This window comes from Nylanderia fulva, unplaced genomic scaffold, assembly GCF_048542155.1.
Source record: "Nylanderia fulva isolate GAGA-0341 unplaced genomic scaffold, ASM4854215v1 Scaffold15, whole genome shotgun sequence".
Lineage (NCBI taxonomy): Eukaryota > Metazoa > Arthropoda > Insecta > Hymenoptera > Formicidae > Nylanderia > Nylanderia fulva.
In genome coordinates this window covers 2,334,623-2,353,016 of record NW_028189730.1, presented here as the reverse complement: position 1 = coordinate 2,353,016, position 18,394 = coordinate 2,334,623, and the positions used below count along the sequence as shown (strand labels likewise).

Below are 18,394 nucleotides of genomic sequence, written 5' to 3'. Positions count from 1 at the left end.
ATGCAATTTTTAACTTAACTATAAATATACAAAGGATAAGTTAATGATTTTTTAAAACTAAGTAAAGTTAGTTGCTTATGAAATTAATTTAGTTAAGTTAAGGGTTGCATAAACAAAAAATTTTTAAAAACATTATCTATATTAAATTAGAATTTTGTTTGTTAATTCTTTTAAAATTTAGAATAACAAATAACAAAGAAATTTTGATTTTTATATAGAAATATATTTTTTAGTAATTACAATTGATGACAAATGAACATAAAAATTAATAATACTTTAATTTAAAAATAATACGCTTATAACACTTATAAAAAAAAAAAAAAAAAACAATACTGATATTCAGAGATAAAAAAAAATTTAACTTAGGAAAAAAGTTAATAAGTTTAAGATTAAAAATAACTAGTTGAAGTTAAAAATTAATATATTTTATATGAGTTAAAAGTTATTAATTTTTTAACTATTTTTTTACTTTTACTAATTATTACCCAACTTGGTATATACACAATGGACTAATTCGATCGATAATAGTCGCGGTATACAAATTGCGAAATTTCTACATTGTCCGATTTAATGCGCGAAAAGAAGGGGATGAAAGGGGACGTCCGTGCTCAGACGTTAAATTAAATTCCAGCTGTATACATATGCACCACATGTGTTGCATTGTGTGTTCCACTTTTAATACCCCGGCATTAATAACGCATCGCGTTCGGAAAAGATATGCGCGATAACGTCGATACTCATCCCTCCCCCCCATTTCCCCCCTTCCCTCCACCCCCACCCCCAACTTTATGAAAATTCGCGTAAACACGCGACATTATTTTTGCGCATTATTTCGCATATTTCGCGAACATCTCGCACCGTGGAATTAATCATTTTTATGAATTACGAGGCCACGGTTCGCTAATACGCTTTTATTTACGAACAAAGCGCAAATCCAGCCTCCCCCTCCCACCCCCTGTATATCTCGGCAGATTTTATTCAGCGTAGAATTATAAAATTAATCGTTTTCCGACAATGTCAAAAGCAATATACGATTGGATATCGCGTTAGATTTAATCGCCGTAATACGACCTCGATCGATGCATCATGCGATATATATATATATATATATATATATATATATTTCGATACATCGAGTGCGTCGCGAATTCCTGAAATACCCCGGGGATCGTTAGCGAAATATAATATTATATATTTACAAAATAGAGGCTGAAAGTTTTATATTAACATTTTATCTCGTTGCAAAAAAGAAAGAGAGAGCAAGATTTTTTTTTTTTAATAAAGCGAAATATCACGTTATTAAAAATGCCTGCGCTTTCTTTCCCTCTTTTTTTATGTATATTATATATCCATCTATATATTTATATATAGTGCTCTGTTTATCATACGTTAAGTGATCTTCAACCGATCCTCTTTATCCGCTTAAGAGTTTCATACACGAAAAATCCGCGATAAAAGAATAATACGTGACGATTTGGGTCACGAGCAAGTCTGCGAGGTCTATTGGATTTCGAAATAAGGAAAAATCAAAAAAATTAGAGCAGAATGGAAGAAAAAAATGGTATCGATCGAAATTTCGCGATTTCGCGCGTTCGAGCGTGTAATTCGCGCGCAAAGGTTTCCGGCGGAATTTAATATTAATACAGGACGTTCGAATTTCGAGAATACCGTCTGCGATATCGGATGACCGATCCAATTCCCGGCGACAGCGATGACAGGCGATGCCCTCGTATCCCGTAGGAATGCGCGTTCCCTGGATTTAGAGCATGCGCGGAGCTAAGGAATGCACCTATGCATCTGTGCGAAAATACGAACGAAGCGAAAACGAGCGAGCTGTCAAGCCCCGTTGTTGTTGTTGTTGTAGTTGTTCCTATTTTTTAATTAATTCCGGATCGCAGGCCCCCTTCCTTTCTTTCCTTCCTCCCACGTTGAGAAATTCTGTCGGATTCGATTTTAATTAATTCATCGCGCGTTTCAAAGATAGACGGAGATGGAATCTATAGGGTCATCGAAAAGTATCGGATTCCCCTAATATCTTCAGTTTGCCTTCTATTTTTTATTGCATATTCTTATAGCTTGTCTCGAGAGCTTTCCAAAACACTATAATAAAACATTTTTTCATTAAGTACTTTTTGAATTATACAGGTTTGAAGTTAACAAGATTAACCTGTATAATTCAAAAAGTACTTAATGAAAAAATGTTTTATTATAGTGTTTTGGAATGCTCTTGAGATCAGCTATAAGAATATGCGATAAAATGTAGGGGGTTCCATTTACAAAAATTAGATTGACCTTGAAATGATCTTGAGGACATGGTTAAGGTCAAAGTCAAGGTCATCATCTTACTCCTCGCTTGAAACCATACAACTTTGCTATTGGACATTTTTTCCAAAATGCATTTTAACTGAAGATATTAGGGGGGTCCGATACTTTTCAATGACCCTGTATATGTACATGTATAAGATGGGAGGATGTGAGGGAAGATGAATAACTTGTAAAATAGAATTAGGTATAAAATGATAACAGAGAAAATCTGCGAGATAGAGATGTATTTAGAGATCTTACGAGTCGCAATAAAGTTAATCGAAAGAAGAAATTAAGGTGATCCAAAACGTTCTTGATTTCCGTTCTGTTTTATCGACAAAATGTGAGGTTAGGTACTATAGATCTCTTTATTGGCTATACGAATTGTTTTTTACCCGAAATTAGAACGCTTCGCTCTTTGTTAATATTAATACCTACTTAAAGGGTGAAGCGTTCTAATTTAGGGTAAAAGACAATCCGTATAGCCAATAAATAGATTTCCAGCTGAATCTAACCTCACATTTTGTCGATAAAACAGAACTGAAGCTTAGGATCCTCTTGAAACCCAAAAGTAATCGCTTTCTTAAATAATTGCGATTGACGAAGGAATTTTATCAAGCTCTGCTTAATAAATTATTCGCGAAAAATCTGTTTAACATACTTTTGTATAAACAATACAGTCAGCATTATTTTTCCTTTTTTTTATTTAATCCATCTTATCTGCGATGTCTGTCTAATATACAGATATAATCTCTGAATAATATCATTTATAATCATCGCAGATAAGATGGATTAAATAAAAGAAAAAATAATGCTATGACTGTAATTGTTTATACAAATCATGAGATGGATGTGGCGCGGAAATTTATAGGACGTCGAGCGGAAAGAATGGGAAAAAAAATGAAGAAAGGTCGGATCGGAATACATATCGAATTCCGTAAATCGCGACGAGATTGCGACGACTCGGGGAAAATCGCCCTCGTTGTCTTCGCTATCGTAACGAGTTTGCCGTACCCAGCGGAGGGCTGGGGACGACGGTCTTCCGGGAGGACCCGGGCAAATATTTCGGATCCGTCCGCGTGCACAGCGTGGTGCATTCTGGCGCGGCTCCGGTGCATAAATTTCGGACGTGCCGGCTATGGTTTATACCGGCGGGATTAAATAACTTGACCCACTGGCAACATATCACCGGGCCGTGTACGGACACGGCACGCGTGTCCGCCGCGCGTGCATATGTGTGTGTGTGTGTGTGTGTGTGTATATATGCATACGTGCATCCCGGAACCGACGAAATACGCGCGGCGCCTCTCTCTCTCGCGTGCGTCAATTTTTGCGAATTTTTTTTTGTTTTTTTTTTTGTTTTATTCGTCCAGTACTCGACGCGCACTTTTGTAGCTTCGTTATCGCCATTGTCATTGTTATCGCGATTTTTCGCCGTTATTATTAGCGTTATTGTGCAAAACGCTGAAATTATTAACAGTTAATAACAATGCCGATTGATATTGAACATCAAACTAGCGGAATTCGAGATTCGTTAATATAGATTATTGAGTGCGAAAACTTGCCGTTTTCTCTACATAAAAATTCTTACAGTAGAAAAGTTTTCTTATTAAAAACGGTCCCCGTTAATATTTTTGTGTTGAATATTTAGCATATTATTGGTCTGTTAATTGAACTTAAATGTTAAATTATTAAAACAATTGAAAAACATGTAAAATTAACACAATATGCATCTATTTTTACTTTTACGCAATAAATATATTCGGCTTTATTAGCGACAAGATTTATCTGTTAAAATTTACAGAAAAAAATATTGATTTTCTATTTTATAATATAAGTAGGGATGATAAAATCTAAAATTTTTACACAAAATTTATTTTACATTATTTGAAGTTTTGCATTTATTTTGTGTTAAAATATTAAGGGGATTGTTTATTCTTGAAATTATGATGATTTGTTAATATTAATACTTTAATTGTGCAAAAGGATTTATTAATCTGTATAACCAATCAAAATATAGGCACTTGAACTTGTAAAATCTCATAAAATTATGAGTTCAAGTGCTTATATTAATAAATATAAATCCTTTTGCACAATTAAAGTATTCAATATTAACAAATGGAGAGAAGCATCATAATTTCAAGAATAAACAATCCGTATAGCCAATAAATAAATTTATAGTCGAATTTAACCTCGCTGTTTCGATCGCTAAAACATATTTGGTCAGCATCCCCTTAACACAATATTTGTGTCTCCATTTAACATATCCACATTATGTTAAATTAACACAAACATTTGTGTGGACCGTTTGGGACATCTGTGATATCTGTGAAAAACAGAAATTTTCCAACTGTGCTTCGATGGAAAAAGCTATCTCGATACCTCGGGGCTGATGTCGAAGTAATGACGGTGAAATGCCTCTTAAGCACAAAACGCGAACCGGCTGCCAATATATCCACGGAATGCATTCGAGGCAGCAGCCGTCAGACTTGCCGACAAGAAACGAGGTCGGGGAAAGTCCCCCGGCCACTTCCGGCGGAATGTCCGGCCTCCTCCTTCTCCCTGTAACAACCGAATTGTAGTTTGATTAGGCGAGATCGCGTGCTGCGAACGGTGAACTATATCCTCCATCGAACTATCCCTTATACGTGAAAGCCAGGAGACGAATGAAGTTTGTCAACTCTGATCCGAGGCACTTTCAAAGGACCGATTGCACGTGCGTCACCTTCCGGGAGGATGAAAGAGAATGCAATGACCCGGCAACTTTCGGCCCTCTCCCGCACTTTGACGAGAGAGGATTGTAATTACCGCTGATGAACCGGCTTTCTCGATGCTCGGCGAAGGACGAGCGAATCAGCCAAGGGATCGCGGAGGAAATGTGACCTGAATAGGATATCAACCGAGTTGTCAGACACGTGAGGAGACGCATATGTGGTGATATAATAATATACGTGAATTATATTGTATATCGGCCTCGCTCGCTCTCTCTCTCTCTCTCTCTCTGTTTATAATCTATCTCAATAAATGTCTGTCGAGGTGTCGCCGTAGTTTCTTTTTATATTAATCTTGTTGACGTATAGGAAACTGAAATTATATGGGAATGATCTGTTTTACGCGAGTGAGAAACCTAAATTGGATTTTTTAAGGAAAGTTTATACGCACGGAAAATAAAATTTGTTCACTTGACTAAACCTTTCAACGAAATATTATTTTGTTGATTCAACATATAATAGTATATTGTGTATCAATTGTCAATTCGCACGTGATACACATACTATTACAAGTGCAGGCAAAGTGGCTTTGTGCGCGTTTTCTGTGTGCGAGGTGGCCGATCGCACGCCGCCATTTTGCGGCGGCAACCGTGGGCAAAGCATTGCCCACGACTTCAGCCGTGGGCAATGACTTTGAACGCAGCTCAGCCGTAGGCAATGGCTTTGAACGCGGCTTATTCACTCACCGCGTCGCCACTAGATGGCGGCGTGTGAAATCGGCCGCTTTCCGCACAAAAAACACGCACACAAAGTGCCACTTTGCCTGCACGTGTAATACAAAAATATTTAAATATAACATGTAAAATATAACTTGACTTAAATATTAATGTTCAATTAACAAAATAGTAATTTAGTTGAGAGATTTAGTCACACAAGTTAATACATTTTTTTCACTGCACTTTTCTAAGAAGTACGCTGGGAAAACATTTATGGAATTTGAATAAATATTTATTTGAAACTAATAATATTGATTTAATGTGAAAATATTTATTTGTTTCAAATAAATGAAAATTGTTTCAAATTTTTTTCAATTGGTTTTCAAATTGTTCCAAATAAATGATTGAAATAAATATTTATTAATTAAATAACTTTGTCAGTGTAAAGAAAATTGAAAATTAAAGGAAAATGATAAAGTGACTGAGACTGTAATTCGAATTAATTTTATGAAATAATACATGGTTGCCTCTCTCTTTGCTCTTCGGATTTGTTCAGAGACCTCCTCGTTTTATTTATGCAGTTTCGCGGGATTATAATCGACGTGGTCTAGAATTTCTTCACTGGTGCAAGTCACGCCTTGCTTTGTCCGCCGACAGCTATGCAAACCTTTGCTCAATTAATTAACAGTAATTGCAATTTAGTCGACGAACGTGGAAACAGGGACAGAAACTGGTGGAAGTTACCCGCCGGTGTATTCTATATATATATATATATATACATATATATGTGTTATAGCATTCGCTCGCGTAGTCAGATATTATTCGAGTGCAGAAGCATATATACACCCAGAGGGGTACACACATTCATATACACCGGGGGAATTAGCAACTGTGCTATAACAAAATTAATCCTTTATATTCGCATGCCTCTCATTAACCGAACCAATTTTTTATTTATGCATATATAATCTGCATTACATCATATTCAAGTAATTTCTCTTTGCAGCGAGAGAAGGGATGCAAGAAATATAAAAATAAGATACTTTTTCTCTCTCACTCTCTCTTGAAAATAAATCTATACATAATCTCTGCAAAGTCTCTCCACTCAAAATTATTATAAATCGCTGGTAATGAGGGCGCTCATTTGCTCTGCGAGTACACTGGAAAAGTTTTCCGATCGAACTTTCCCTGGAATCGCTCGGTGAGACGTCTTTCGAGGTCCCCGAAGCGCGAGATTATTATTTTGTCATCGAACAATTGTTCTGTCCGGAAGAGAGAGAGACGGATTTAGTATCCACGGGGGCGCGACGTCGCATCGCGGCAAGAAACGGAGATCGAAAGAGGAGGGAACAATTGCAATTCCCTCTCATAAGCTGTCTCCCGCGTCTGCCAATCCCGTTTTTATTATAACTCGATCGTCCGTATCTTCCGTAAACCGCGCTTCGCAATATGAGCGACGTCGTTTCTCTCTCGACAAATGCGGGAGATTCCCATGACGACGGCGACCGGAATGAAATCTTTATAGCTTATCGAACCGGAAGCGATATCCGGTTGTTCCGCGCGTTCCGAAAGAAGAGTTATCTCTGTAATCGGCAGCCGATCTTTCTCGCGATTCCAAATATTTCTATATAAAAATTAATAAATACGTGTGCATTTATTTATTTATTGTATTGAAATGTACATAAATATGGGTGTATATTTATTTTCATATTTATTTATATTTCGATATAAATACCATAGTCAATATAATCAATAATTAATATAACTAATATGGTCATAATATATATCAATATAAATTTAAATTTATACAAATAAATATAATTTATATTGATTTGTATAACTGATTTCTGCGAATGAATATAGAATATGTACTTGACTCATTATTAGACTTCCATTTGATTTTGCGCTTAATTTAAAAAAAATTAATTTAAAAAAAAAAGTTTTCGTACGCTTGTAAAACGGAGGGACTCGTATATGGCTGATTCAATTCCGAGTCGGATGATACTTCCTTATGACGAGGATAAACTGCTGTGTTATTGCATTCTTAACTGTGGACATTCCGAGATGCGCGATACAGGCTATTATCGTGATGCAACTTCGAATTGTCGAATATGTTCTCCTGCAGTTGCGCTCTTATTTATCGGTTTACTCGACTATAGCTTCAATAATATTGTAACTGAGATAAAAATAGCCATCTTCTCTAAACGTAACTTATTGTTATGTCCGGGTGTTTATCCTTCTTTTTACTCCATCTGTGGTCAAACAAATAGCATATAGTTGGAACAATTCTACTAGAAAACTCGTTCCATTCAATAATGTACACTGAAAAAATTTGTTATCTTGACTAAACGGTTTAATTTTTTCCTTTCGTTAAACAAATTTTTTTTTTTTTAGGAAAATTCATCAATCTGATCTCATTTTAATTAATTTAATTTTTGCGTTTTTTAAGTCCAAAGGTTCACAAAATTTGTACACTGATGAAATTTGTACCAAAAAAATTGGTTAACTTGACTAAACCTTTCAACTAAATTACTATTTTGTTAATTGAACATATATTATTCAGTATTCAAGTCAAATATACGTTTTGTTAGATTTAATATGTTATATTTCATTTAAATATTTTTAATTAAAATATTTATATATTCAATTAACAAAATAATATTTAGTTGAAAAGTTTAGTCAAGTCAACAAATTTTTTTCACTGTACAAACTGTTTGAATTTTAAAAATGCAAAAATTAAATTACTTAATTAAAATGAGATTAGATCGATGAATTTTCCTAAAAACGTTTTAACGAAAGAAAAAGATGAAACCATTCGTAAAGACGAAACTCTTAATGGATGTGTAATCGTGTGTTTCAGGACTTTCTTTGGGCGGCGGATTGATAGTTCTGGCATCAGCCTTATCGGATGCGTCATTGGAGCTGCCGGGAAAGTACAGCCTGCCGTCTACGTCCGGCATGCAAATGGACGATAACGGTCTACCTCAGTACCACTACGGCTGGTGCCTTCAGCTCTCGGGATTAGCGCTGATGCTCGCGGAAGTGGCGGCCGTTTTAACCATGTCCGGCTACATGGCGCGCTTCTCCACGGTTGAGGAGATGGTAAAGTTGTCGATTAAATTTCCTGGAGTCGCGCGATTTCAGCTACGAATCCACTTGGAACGATTGAGCAAAAGGATTCCCAGCTCTATCGCGCTCGAGGATATAATCATGCCTTTGGTCTTCTTTTTTTCGTTTCTCTTTTAGGTGAGAGTCATGGTGCCGGGAGCGGAGAGGAAACTGAGGGAGCAGAGAGGTCTCAGCTCGGAATATCTCGTGAGGGCGCATCAGAAATCACCAGGACCGCCGCAGACACGACCCTTCGGTCAGCCAACCAAAAGTGGGTGAATTTATTCAATTAAAAGGGTATCCCACGTGCGACGACACTTAAAGGGATGCTGTCGTTGTTCTGTTTTACCGACTTTAAGTTAGGTTAGATTCACTTTTTATTGAATATACAGATTGAAAAATCAGTACTTTACAATAAAAGTACTGATAATAATAAATGAGTTCTTTCATGTCATCTCTATTGGAAACGCCGTATTTTGTGCACAAATAAACTGGAGAACTTTTGTATTAAATGAGTATTGTTATAAGGTGACGCAAGAGGCCGATAAAAAGCTAAATTTTTTAACTTTTATTATGTTTTATACAAAATTACAGCGCTCCCCGTTCATTATTATCAGTGCTTTAATTGTGAAGAAGGATTTTTCAATCTGTATAGCTAATAAAAAGGAAAGCCTTTGAACTCAAAGTTGGTAAAACAGTCAAGCCTGATCTACAATGTGCTCTTTGCGTTGTATTTCGTGTTCTTTGTCCTTTGCACGACGATGTTTCTTCTCTTTTTGTTGCTTGAGATAAAAGTGGACGAACTCTACTTTGTCGATAAAATAGAGCACAAAGAAGCAAGAAAACAAGAGGGATGCAAAGAGCACATTGTAGATCAGGCTTCATGGTTAGCATCTCCTTAACGTTTACGTAAAAGCTCGCGATCCAAGCATGATCTTGAGATCCAACCGGAATGTCCTGATGAAAGGAAAAAAACATGTTGTTTAAGATATTCTCCGGGATACCCTGTATAATAAAAAAATAACGCGCTACTCTTTTGCGAATCATATATATCTGGAGCAAAGGTAATTTCGCGCTTGTATGCCGTAGCGCCTCAAAAAATAGCCGAAGAGGGAACGTCGTTGCTCTGCAAGTCGGCGCCCGATATCTGCGCAGGCTCGAATCCCCAGGCCATCAGTTACGTCGATAAGGCAGACCTGTCCCACGTCTTGCCGGCCTATCCGGATAACAAGGGCATCGATCCGCGGTACAACTTCGACAAGACCGAGGGCAACGTAGTGGATTCCCGACTGAGCGGCTTCACCGACAAGGAGGGCTTTATCGACACCCGGATCCTGTCCGACTCCAGGCAGAACATGATCGCGTTCACGGATACCAACAAGGACGCGGGCCAGGAGCAACGGTACGCCGCTGACTTTGCCGCGACGAGGAGCGCCGAGACCCAGGACATCGTGGACTCGAGACTGAGCGGCTTCGCCGACAAAGAGGGTCTCCTCGATTCCAGACTCAGCGGCTACGTCGACAAGAACGAGTCCTTGCTGGACACCCCATTCGGCTACGACACCAGATTCAACAGTCTGGCTGGCCAGACCGTGCCGATCACCCTGAAGAATCAAAACACGTCCGTGTCGGCCATCCAGTCGCAGTACATATATCAAAACTTCGGGACGATACACTCGGGCATCCTGAAGGTTTCGGAACCCGGCACCAGCTCCAGCTCCAATTCCAGCCAGCGCAGCATGACACTCCAGAACCCGAAGCGCAAGTCGCAGATCGCCCAAAACACCTTCAGCACGATGGAATGTGAGAGGAAGAAGCGGGCGTCCGGCCTGACCGGCAAGGCGAGCTTTTACACCGGAAGTGCTGTATGACCACCACCTCCACCTCCGACCCCAAAATAACTCCCAGAAGAGGAGACCCCACTGTAGCCCCAAACTAGGTGAGACTACTGATCCAGATTGGGTTGGAGGATGCGGATTGCGAGGAAACTGAAGAGGAGAGATTTTCTACCAACGGAACCTGTACTAGATAATTGTACGCTTGCGACAACGTGTGCGAAACAAAGAAAATGAGTTCTTGTTTGCAGGTTCCTGCGGTGGATTTGAAAGGGAGTTCAACTACGATTAAAGCGTTTGTCTCTCGAGATGCAATTAAGGGCAGAAAATTCTTGAATGTAATTCGCGTGGAGATTCAAACGTAACTTTACGCCAATAATGTCGTGGCCAAAACACACACTTACATATACACACACATCATGCGAGTCGAATGAGAGAAGTAAAGGTAAACGAGATCGAAATTGCTCTTATCATTTTACATATTGAAGGAGTAAAATAATGTCTCTGTCACACTCGTTGTTAAGATTTAACTTTAACTCGACAAGTAATCGCGTCTCAGCTGCATAACCAATCAAACAAAGCTGTGTAAGGTGCTCTCTTAAATGGAATCAGTGTATTATCAATGATAAATAAATAGTATATGGTTTTAGTTATAAGAATAGCATTGCAAACGATGAAATCTGTCACTGAAAGTATCAGTTAGTGAGTAGTTGGGGTTCAATCAGTGATATTTTATAAAATGCCTCTTACAATATTATAATATGAGATAAATTTCGATGTATTTTATAAAAAAAAAAAAAATATTTGAGTTTGACTTGAAGTCTTTTTCATTTTTTGATGGATTTTATTACATCTTAAGATTAAAGAAGTGCAATGCATAAAATAATTCTAAATTTAAATACTAGCCATAACGAAAAATCTCACTGCCATCAATGAAACATAAAAAAAAAGAGCAGAGTCTGAGTGTTTGCACTAAAAATCAATGAAATACTCGCTGATCTTCGTAAAATATCGTCACTGTTTTAATCAGTGCCATTTTCACTGATTCTTTAAGAGAGTGGAATATTAACATAGTCAATACGTTATAATACATTTGGTGGTCGATATAATCAAGATACTCACGAGAGAGAGAGAGAGAGAGAGAGAGAGATACTTGGGCGAATACTCGGTACTTTTTCCTCTTTTTTTAAAAATAATAATATAACAAAAAGAGATGTATAATTGGTAAATGCGAAATCGAGTAGATTTCAATTAAAGATTTTTCCCTGATTTCCTTCGGCGATTTCTAAGCGCCTTTTACAATTGTATCACCAATCGAGGACATATCAGAGATAAATATGTTGGTTTCGTTATTAAAGCTGTTTGCTGAAAGGTCTCGAATTTTCAATTCGATCGTTGCGTTTCTTCTTTATATACATGTAAGACGATAACTCGACAGATAAAAGATGTTTTATGTGCGCCCGCATAAATACATGCATAAATATATTGTAACGATCGTAGTTGAGTGTAATAAAATATTCCTTTTCTATAAAATAAAACAATATTCTCCTTCTCTTTTCCCATTCATCATTAGGTTAATATTTCGCTGCAAGATCAAGGAAATATATAAAATTCAACGCTTCGCAGTAATTATTATTAGTATAAACTTGACGAATATTATTTTATATATCAGAATAGAAATATTACATTTTTTTCAAAAATAAATTATCGATTCGACACTGTAAAAAAAAAATTGATTAACTCGATTAAACCTTTCAACTAAATCACTATTTTGATTGAACATTTATTTGTTAGATTTAATTTAAATATTTTTATATATGTTCAATTAACAAAATGACATTTAATTGAAAGGTTTAGTCAAGTGAACAAAATTTTGTGAACGGGAAATTTCTTATTGCAAAGTTATACCTTGTGTTCGTACGAATTCATACGGTCGATATTCGGAGAGAAGCTCGGCCGATGGTACCACAAGAAATGTAGCTGCATCCTCGACAGATGACACCGCTTTGATGTAAATTTCCTCTCTAAAGTCGAAGGGAGAATCTGCAGATTGCGCGAGTCTGCACCGGCGCTCGAATTAGCGGCCGCCGCATCTAATGTTTAATTAACGCCGCATAATTGGCCGGCCAATTAGCGCACGCCGTTTAATATTAATCTGCAATTTGAATTCATTTCAATGCGTTTAAAATTTATTGAATACATAATTAATGCGGCGTGTTGCGAATGCAGATGCGAGCGCGCACGGAGCGGATCGCTCGTTTATCGCGATCTTCACGAGATCTCCTCGAATCCGAAGTTAGAACACAGAGAATCAACAATGATCGTCCTTTATCTTACCGAATAATTCATCATTTGTTTTCCGAAAACCCTTTTAATTTCCCAAAACAATGCTATTATTCGCGAACGAGGCCGCAAGAAAGGGAGGCTTTGACGTGAAATTTTCAATGGAAACAAATTAAGCCGCAATGGAAAAGTTGATTCCCTCATTTTCCCGGGGATGCTTTTCTCTCTTTCTCTCTCTGCCGGCGAATTCGGTGGAATCGGCTGGAAAAGGGAAACCAACCCGGAGTCGCTCATCTCTGTCATTTTACCTGAGTTATCCGCCGCGCGAAACCCACCACTCGCCCCACTCTCTGAAAATATCCCGTCGACCCCTTCCTCGCAATCTCGCACCCTCGAAACGACGAGCCTCCGCACCTTCCCCACTAGCCGCTCTAGCCGTCTCGCTCTAATCCAATTAAAAACGTCGGACGATCGCGCGAAACAGCGGCGCATCGACCACAAGAATTTTAATTGATGTTACAGGTATACGAGAGAGGGTAGCTACCCCCGGGAAAGGGATCGTTATTGCACGCTCGCAAGAGAGAGAGAGGGAAAAAAAGAGAGATGTGTGCCAAGATTTCGTTCCATTATAACATTACACAACATTCATCGTTATAATTTATTTCATTTTATTTATGTCTCATTTTATATATAACGATGACGCAAAATATGACGATAAAATGAAATGAAATTTTCCGGCTTCCGATGCGTCGTGTTGGATATACATTAATTAAAGAAATCCTGGTCCAAAGGAACATCTCTCGAATCAATCTTTTGTAAAATTTATATTTTATTATTTATTTATTTATTTATTTATTAGAATCATGAAACAAGAGTGTTAAAAATTTGAAAAAAATTCGTGACTCCCTCGCAATTTTTTCCCTCAAAATTGATTGACAAGCAAATAAGCTTTCGATAATCAGAGTAGTTTGAAGTTTTCTCGTGCGAAAATTTATATTTTATTTTTATTTTATTATTATTTATTTATTAGAATCACGAAACAGAGGTGTTAAAAATCTAAAGAAAATTACTGGCTTCCTCGCAATTTTTTTCTCTAAAATCGATTGACAAGTGAAGCTTTCGGCCTATTCAATCAGAGTAGTTGGAAGTTTTCCCGTGCAAAAATTTATATTTCATTATTATTTATTTATTTAATAGAATCACGAAACAAGGGTGTTAAAAAATCTGAAGAAAATTCGTGACACTTGCAATTTTTTTTCGCAAAATCGATTGACAAGCTTTCTGCCTATTCGACAATCAGAGTAGTCGGAAGTTTTCCCGTGCGAAAGTCGGACGAGGGTGAGATATATCCGAGGGTGAATAACCCTGGAGGATAAAGCTCGAAAGATGGACTTGGAAAAAATCGAGCTCGTCCCGCAAATGGAGACGTTTTCACGTCGTTCTCCTCGCGAGAGACCTTATTTTTTTCCCTACACCCTCAAGTCGTCCCTCGACTTGACCCGTAACACACCGTCCGGTCTTTTGGAGTTTATCACGATCGTGAAAGCTCGCTCGTAAGCTCTTCCGGGAAAAGTTCGACTCCCTGTCCGCGTAGAGAGGAATCCCGAAATCTTCCCTCAGAAATCGAACAACTGCCCGACAAATTGCATCGAAATTTGCATTTCGTTTCATCAGCTCTCTTTTCGAATGCTGGAAAAGGGAAAAAGCTCTCGGTGTGCGAGAGAGAAAATGGCGGCCAGACACAGCAGGCGCGGCGGGTCAGAATCTCGCTGCCAAATGAAATTATCCCTCCGGAAGCGCCCGGTGATCTCCAGGGTTAATTTCGCGACGGAGTCGTCCCGTATCTCGTCCCATCCTCCCTTCGCGTTCGTTGTATCGGGATATCGCCGGGACGCCTCCGGCTGATATCATAATTTAATACGTAATACCCTTCTCTCCGTCCTTGATAAGAACTCGCATCTCGTGCGTGGACTCAAAAATATACGCAAATTGCAAGAGCGCTGATAATTATCAAACATGTTTAGCTCGAATCTTCTTTCATCAGTACTGTCAATATTGGATAAATAGCATGATATCAAATAATAGCAATAATAATATAAAATAATAGGAACGATATATTTAATTCGACCCAAACTAGCCAAAAAATTTTTATTTTATTTCCACAACGTTTCGATCTGTTTTTGGTCCTTTTCAAGTGAAAAACTAGAATGGTACAATTAATTAAAATTAATAAACATTTTTGATGTTAAACGCAAGAATTAAAAATTTTTTTACATACTTCCTTGATAAAAGCGCAGTTAAATGACACTGTTGTCATGATTATTAAAGAATATGATTATTCAAATTTTTTAAAAACATTTGAATAAAATAATAGCATGATGTGAAATGAAAAAAATGATAATGATCGTCTCTGATTAGAGATACTAATAATATTGGAAATAATGAAGCGAGGAGTTAGCAATGAACTGTCATGATCAGCTGATTCTGTCTTTCGGTCGTCAGTACTGTCAATATTGGATAAATAGCATGATATCAAATAATAGCAATAATAATATAAAATAATAGCATGATGTAAATGAAAAAAATTATAATGATCGTCTCAATTAAAGATACTAATAATATTGGAAATAATGAAGCGAGGAGTTAGCAATGAAATGTCATGATCAGCTGATTCTGTCTTTCGGTCGTCAGTACTGTCAATATTGGATAAATAGCATATATCAAATAATAGCAATAATAATATAAAATAATAGCATGATGTGAAATGAAAAAAATTATAATGATCGTCTCAATTAAAGATACTAATAATATTGGAAATAATGAAGCGAGGAGTTAGCAATGAAATGTCATGATCAGCTGATTCTGTCTTTCGGTCGTCAGTACTGTCAATATTGGATAAATAGCATGATATCAAATAATAGCAATAATAATATAAAATAATAGCATGATGTAAATGAAAAAAATTATAATGATCGTCTCAATTAAAGATACTAATAATATTGGAAATAATGAAGCGAGGAGTTAGCAATGAAATGTCATGATCAGCTGATTCTGTCTTTCGGTCGTCAGTACTGTCAATATTGGATAAATAGCATGATATCAAATAATAGCAATAATAATATAAACTAATAGCATGATGTGAAATGAAAAAAATGATAATGATCGTCTCAATTAGAGATACTAATAATATTGGAAATAATGAAGCGAGGAGTTAGCAATGAAATGTCATGATCAGCTGATTCTGTCTTTCGGTCGTCAGTACTGTCAATATTGGATAAATAGCATGATATCAAATAATAGCAATAATAATATAAAATAATAGCATGATGTAAAATGAAAAAAATGATAATGATTATCTCGATTAGAGATACTAATAATATTGGAAATAATGAAGCGAGGAGTTAGCAATGAAATGTCATGATCAGCTGATTCTGTCTTTCGGTCGTCAGTACTGTCAATATTGGATAAATAGCATGATATCAAATAATAGCAATAATAATATAAACTAATAGCATGATGTGAAATGAAAAAAATGATAATGATCGTCTCAATTAGAGATACTAATAATATTGGAAATAATGAAGCGAGGAGTTAGCAATGAAATGTCATGATCAGCTGATTCTGTCTTTCGGTCGTCAGTACTGTCAATATTGGATAAATAGCATGATATCAAATAATAGAAATAATAATATAAACTAATAGCATGATGTGAAATGAAAAAAATGATAATGATTATCTCGATTAGAGATACTAATAATATTGGAAATAATGAAGCGAGGAGTTAGCAATGAACTGTCATGATCAGCTGATTCTGTCTTTCGGTCTCTTTCTCGTCGATCTTTTGTTTCCTCCGTTAATAACATGTGATGAATGTGTGTACCTCGTCTCTTCCACTTTGTTTCGCGTTCTCCGTGGAAAAGAATCCCCCGGGTATGCCCGTGATATCTTTATTCTTTCTTCCCGCTTCAATCCCGTCAGAAATTAAAACGATAAATCCAGGCACAGCCGCTGGCTGAAATATACGACGTCGGCGTCGCTGGATGAAATACGCCGGTGTCACGAGACCGATGACAAAATTCAATGGTAGGGAGTCTTATTTTTTTTTGCCTCTTTTGACAGAGAAAACTTTTAGATCTTGCCATTTGAATTAAAAGGGATTATTTTAAATTCCCTTGAATAACAAATTCGAGAAATAATTCGAGTTCGAAGAAAGAGTATCAAATCAAGAGATTCTAACGCTTACAGATATATAATGCATAAAATATATAGAATATGAGTACCTAAAAATATATAATAATTGAATTATAAAAAATCCAAAAATTTCTAAAAATAAAAATTTAATCCGGAGATTGTTAAAAGAATAGACGCAACGATCGGAATAAAACGTGAGATCATCGTCAACAAAATTCTCCCAATTCTCCTTAATTAATTGATGACTTCGAAAAGGAAGAATCTAATTTCGCTCTCTCGAGTTTCCGATTGATCCTTTTACGACTCCAACTTTCCGAAGGCGAGACATCCATCCTTCATTCTCCTCTCTCTCTCTCTCTCTCTCTCTCTGGACGAGATACGGCGAGATCGGGAGCCGTCGCGTTGGCGCAATTGGCACTTTAATCTGTATTCAATGACCGACGCGAAGTGCGGAGCAAACTTTTTACGGGGGATTTGGCGCGGCGCGGAAACGATCGCTCGTATCGGCGTTTGCGGCCGCGGAAAACGCGCGTTCCGGTTTCGTGCCCGCGAAACAGGAGCGTTCGAGAGAGCGAGAGAGGCTGGCGTTCGCCATCCGGCGTTGCCATGACAACCGGGGCCGTCTAAATCCGCGCGAAGCACCCTCGCGAGAGGGTGGAAGAGGGATGGAAGAGAGAGAGAGAGAGAGAGAGGAAAAGGGCTGTCCGGGAGGGCGGGAGGACGAGGGAGGGAGAGAGAGAGGGGTGACAATGGGGACGCTAAGTCTGGAGATTTGCAGGGAGCACGCCGGTTGGTCGGTTCATTGTTTCAACGCCAGGTTTCCGCCGGTAAACGTATCGCCTAACCGCCAACGTCGCGGGGTAAAAGAAGGGAAAAAAAAAACTGGCGAAACTTGCACGGAGACGAACGACCGGCGTCGACAGCGAATATAAATCGCGACACCGTCGCCGATAACCGCTCGTTCTACCAAAGAAGCGCCCCTTAAGTTATTCGAACCCTACGCGAAGGAAGAGATGTATCGAGAGGTATAATAATATTGCAGGGAAAATAAGAAAAGAGGGACGTTTTTTTAACTTTGCTTCGAATAATTTTTCGCTATTTTTCTTAAGGGCTAAATACCTGGAAAATTACTCCATATATTCAGATACCCAAGTAGTAGATGAAGAGTACCCAAATTCTTGTATTATATAATATATAATTCTTGTATAATATTGCAGAGAAAATAAGAAAAGAGAGGAATTTTTCG

General features: G+C 37.5%; 1 protein-coding gene across 4 annotated transcripts in view; it reads left to right on the top strand.

The window, feature by feature from the left end:
- The window catches only part of LOC114938984 (uncharacterized), a 149,700-nt gene extending 137,485 nt beyond the window's left edge, over positions 1-12,215 (top strand). For all 4 annotated transcript variants that reach the window (XM_029313196.2, XM_029313193.2, XM_029313195.2 and 1 more), the window contains 3 exons: positions 8,592-8,833; positions 8,978-9,110; positions 9,929-12,215. In XM_029313196.2, the coding sequence (XP_029169029.1) occupies positions 8,690-8,833; positions 8,978-9,110; positions 9,929-10,710 (1,059 nt within the window). In that variant the 5' untranslated portion in view covers positions 8,592-8,689 and the 3' untranslated portion in view covers positions 10,711-12,215. The remainder of the gene's footprint in view (positions 1-8,591; positions 8,834-8,977; positions 9,111-9,928) is intronic.
- Positions 12,216-18,394: the final 6,179 nt, after the last annotated feature.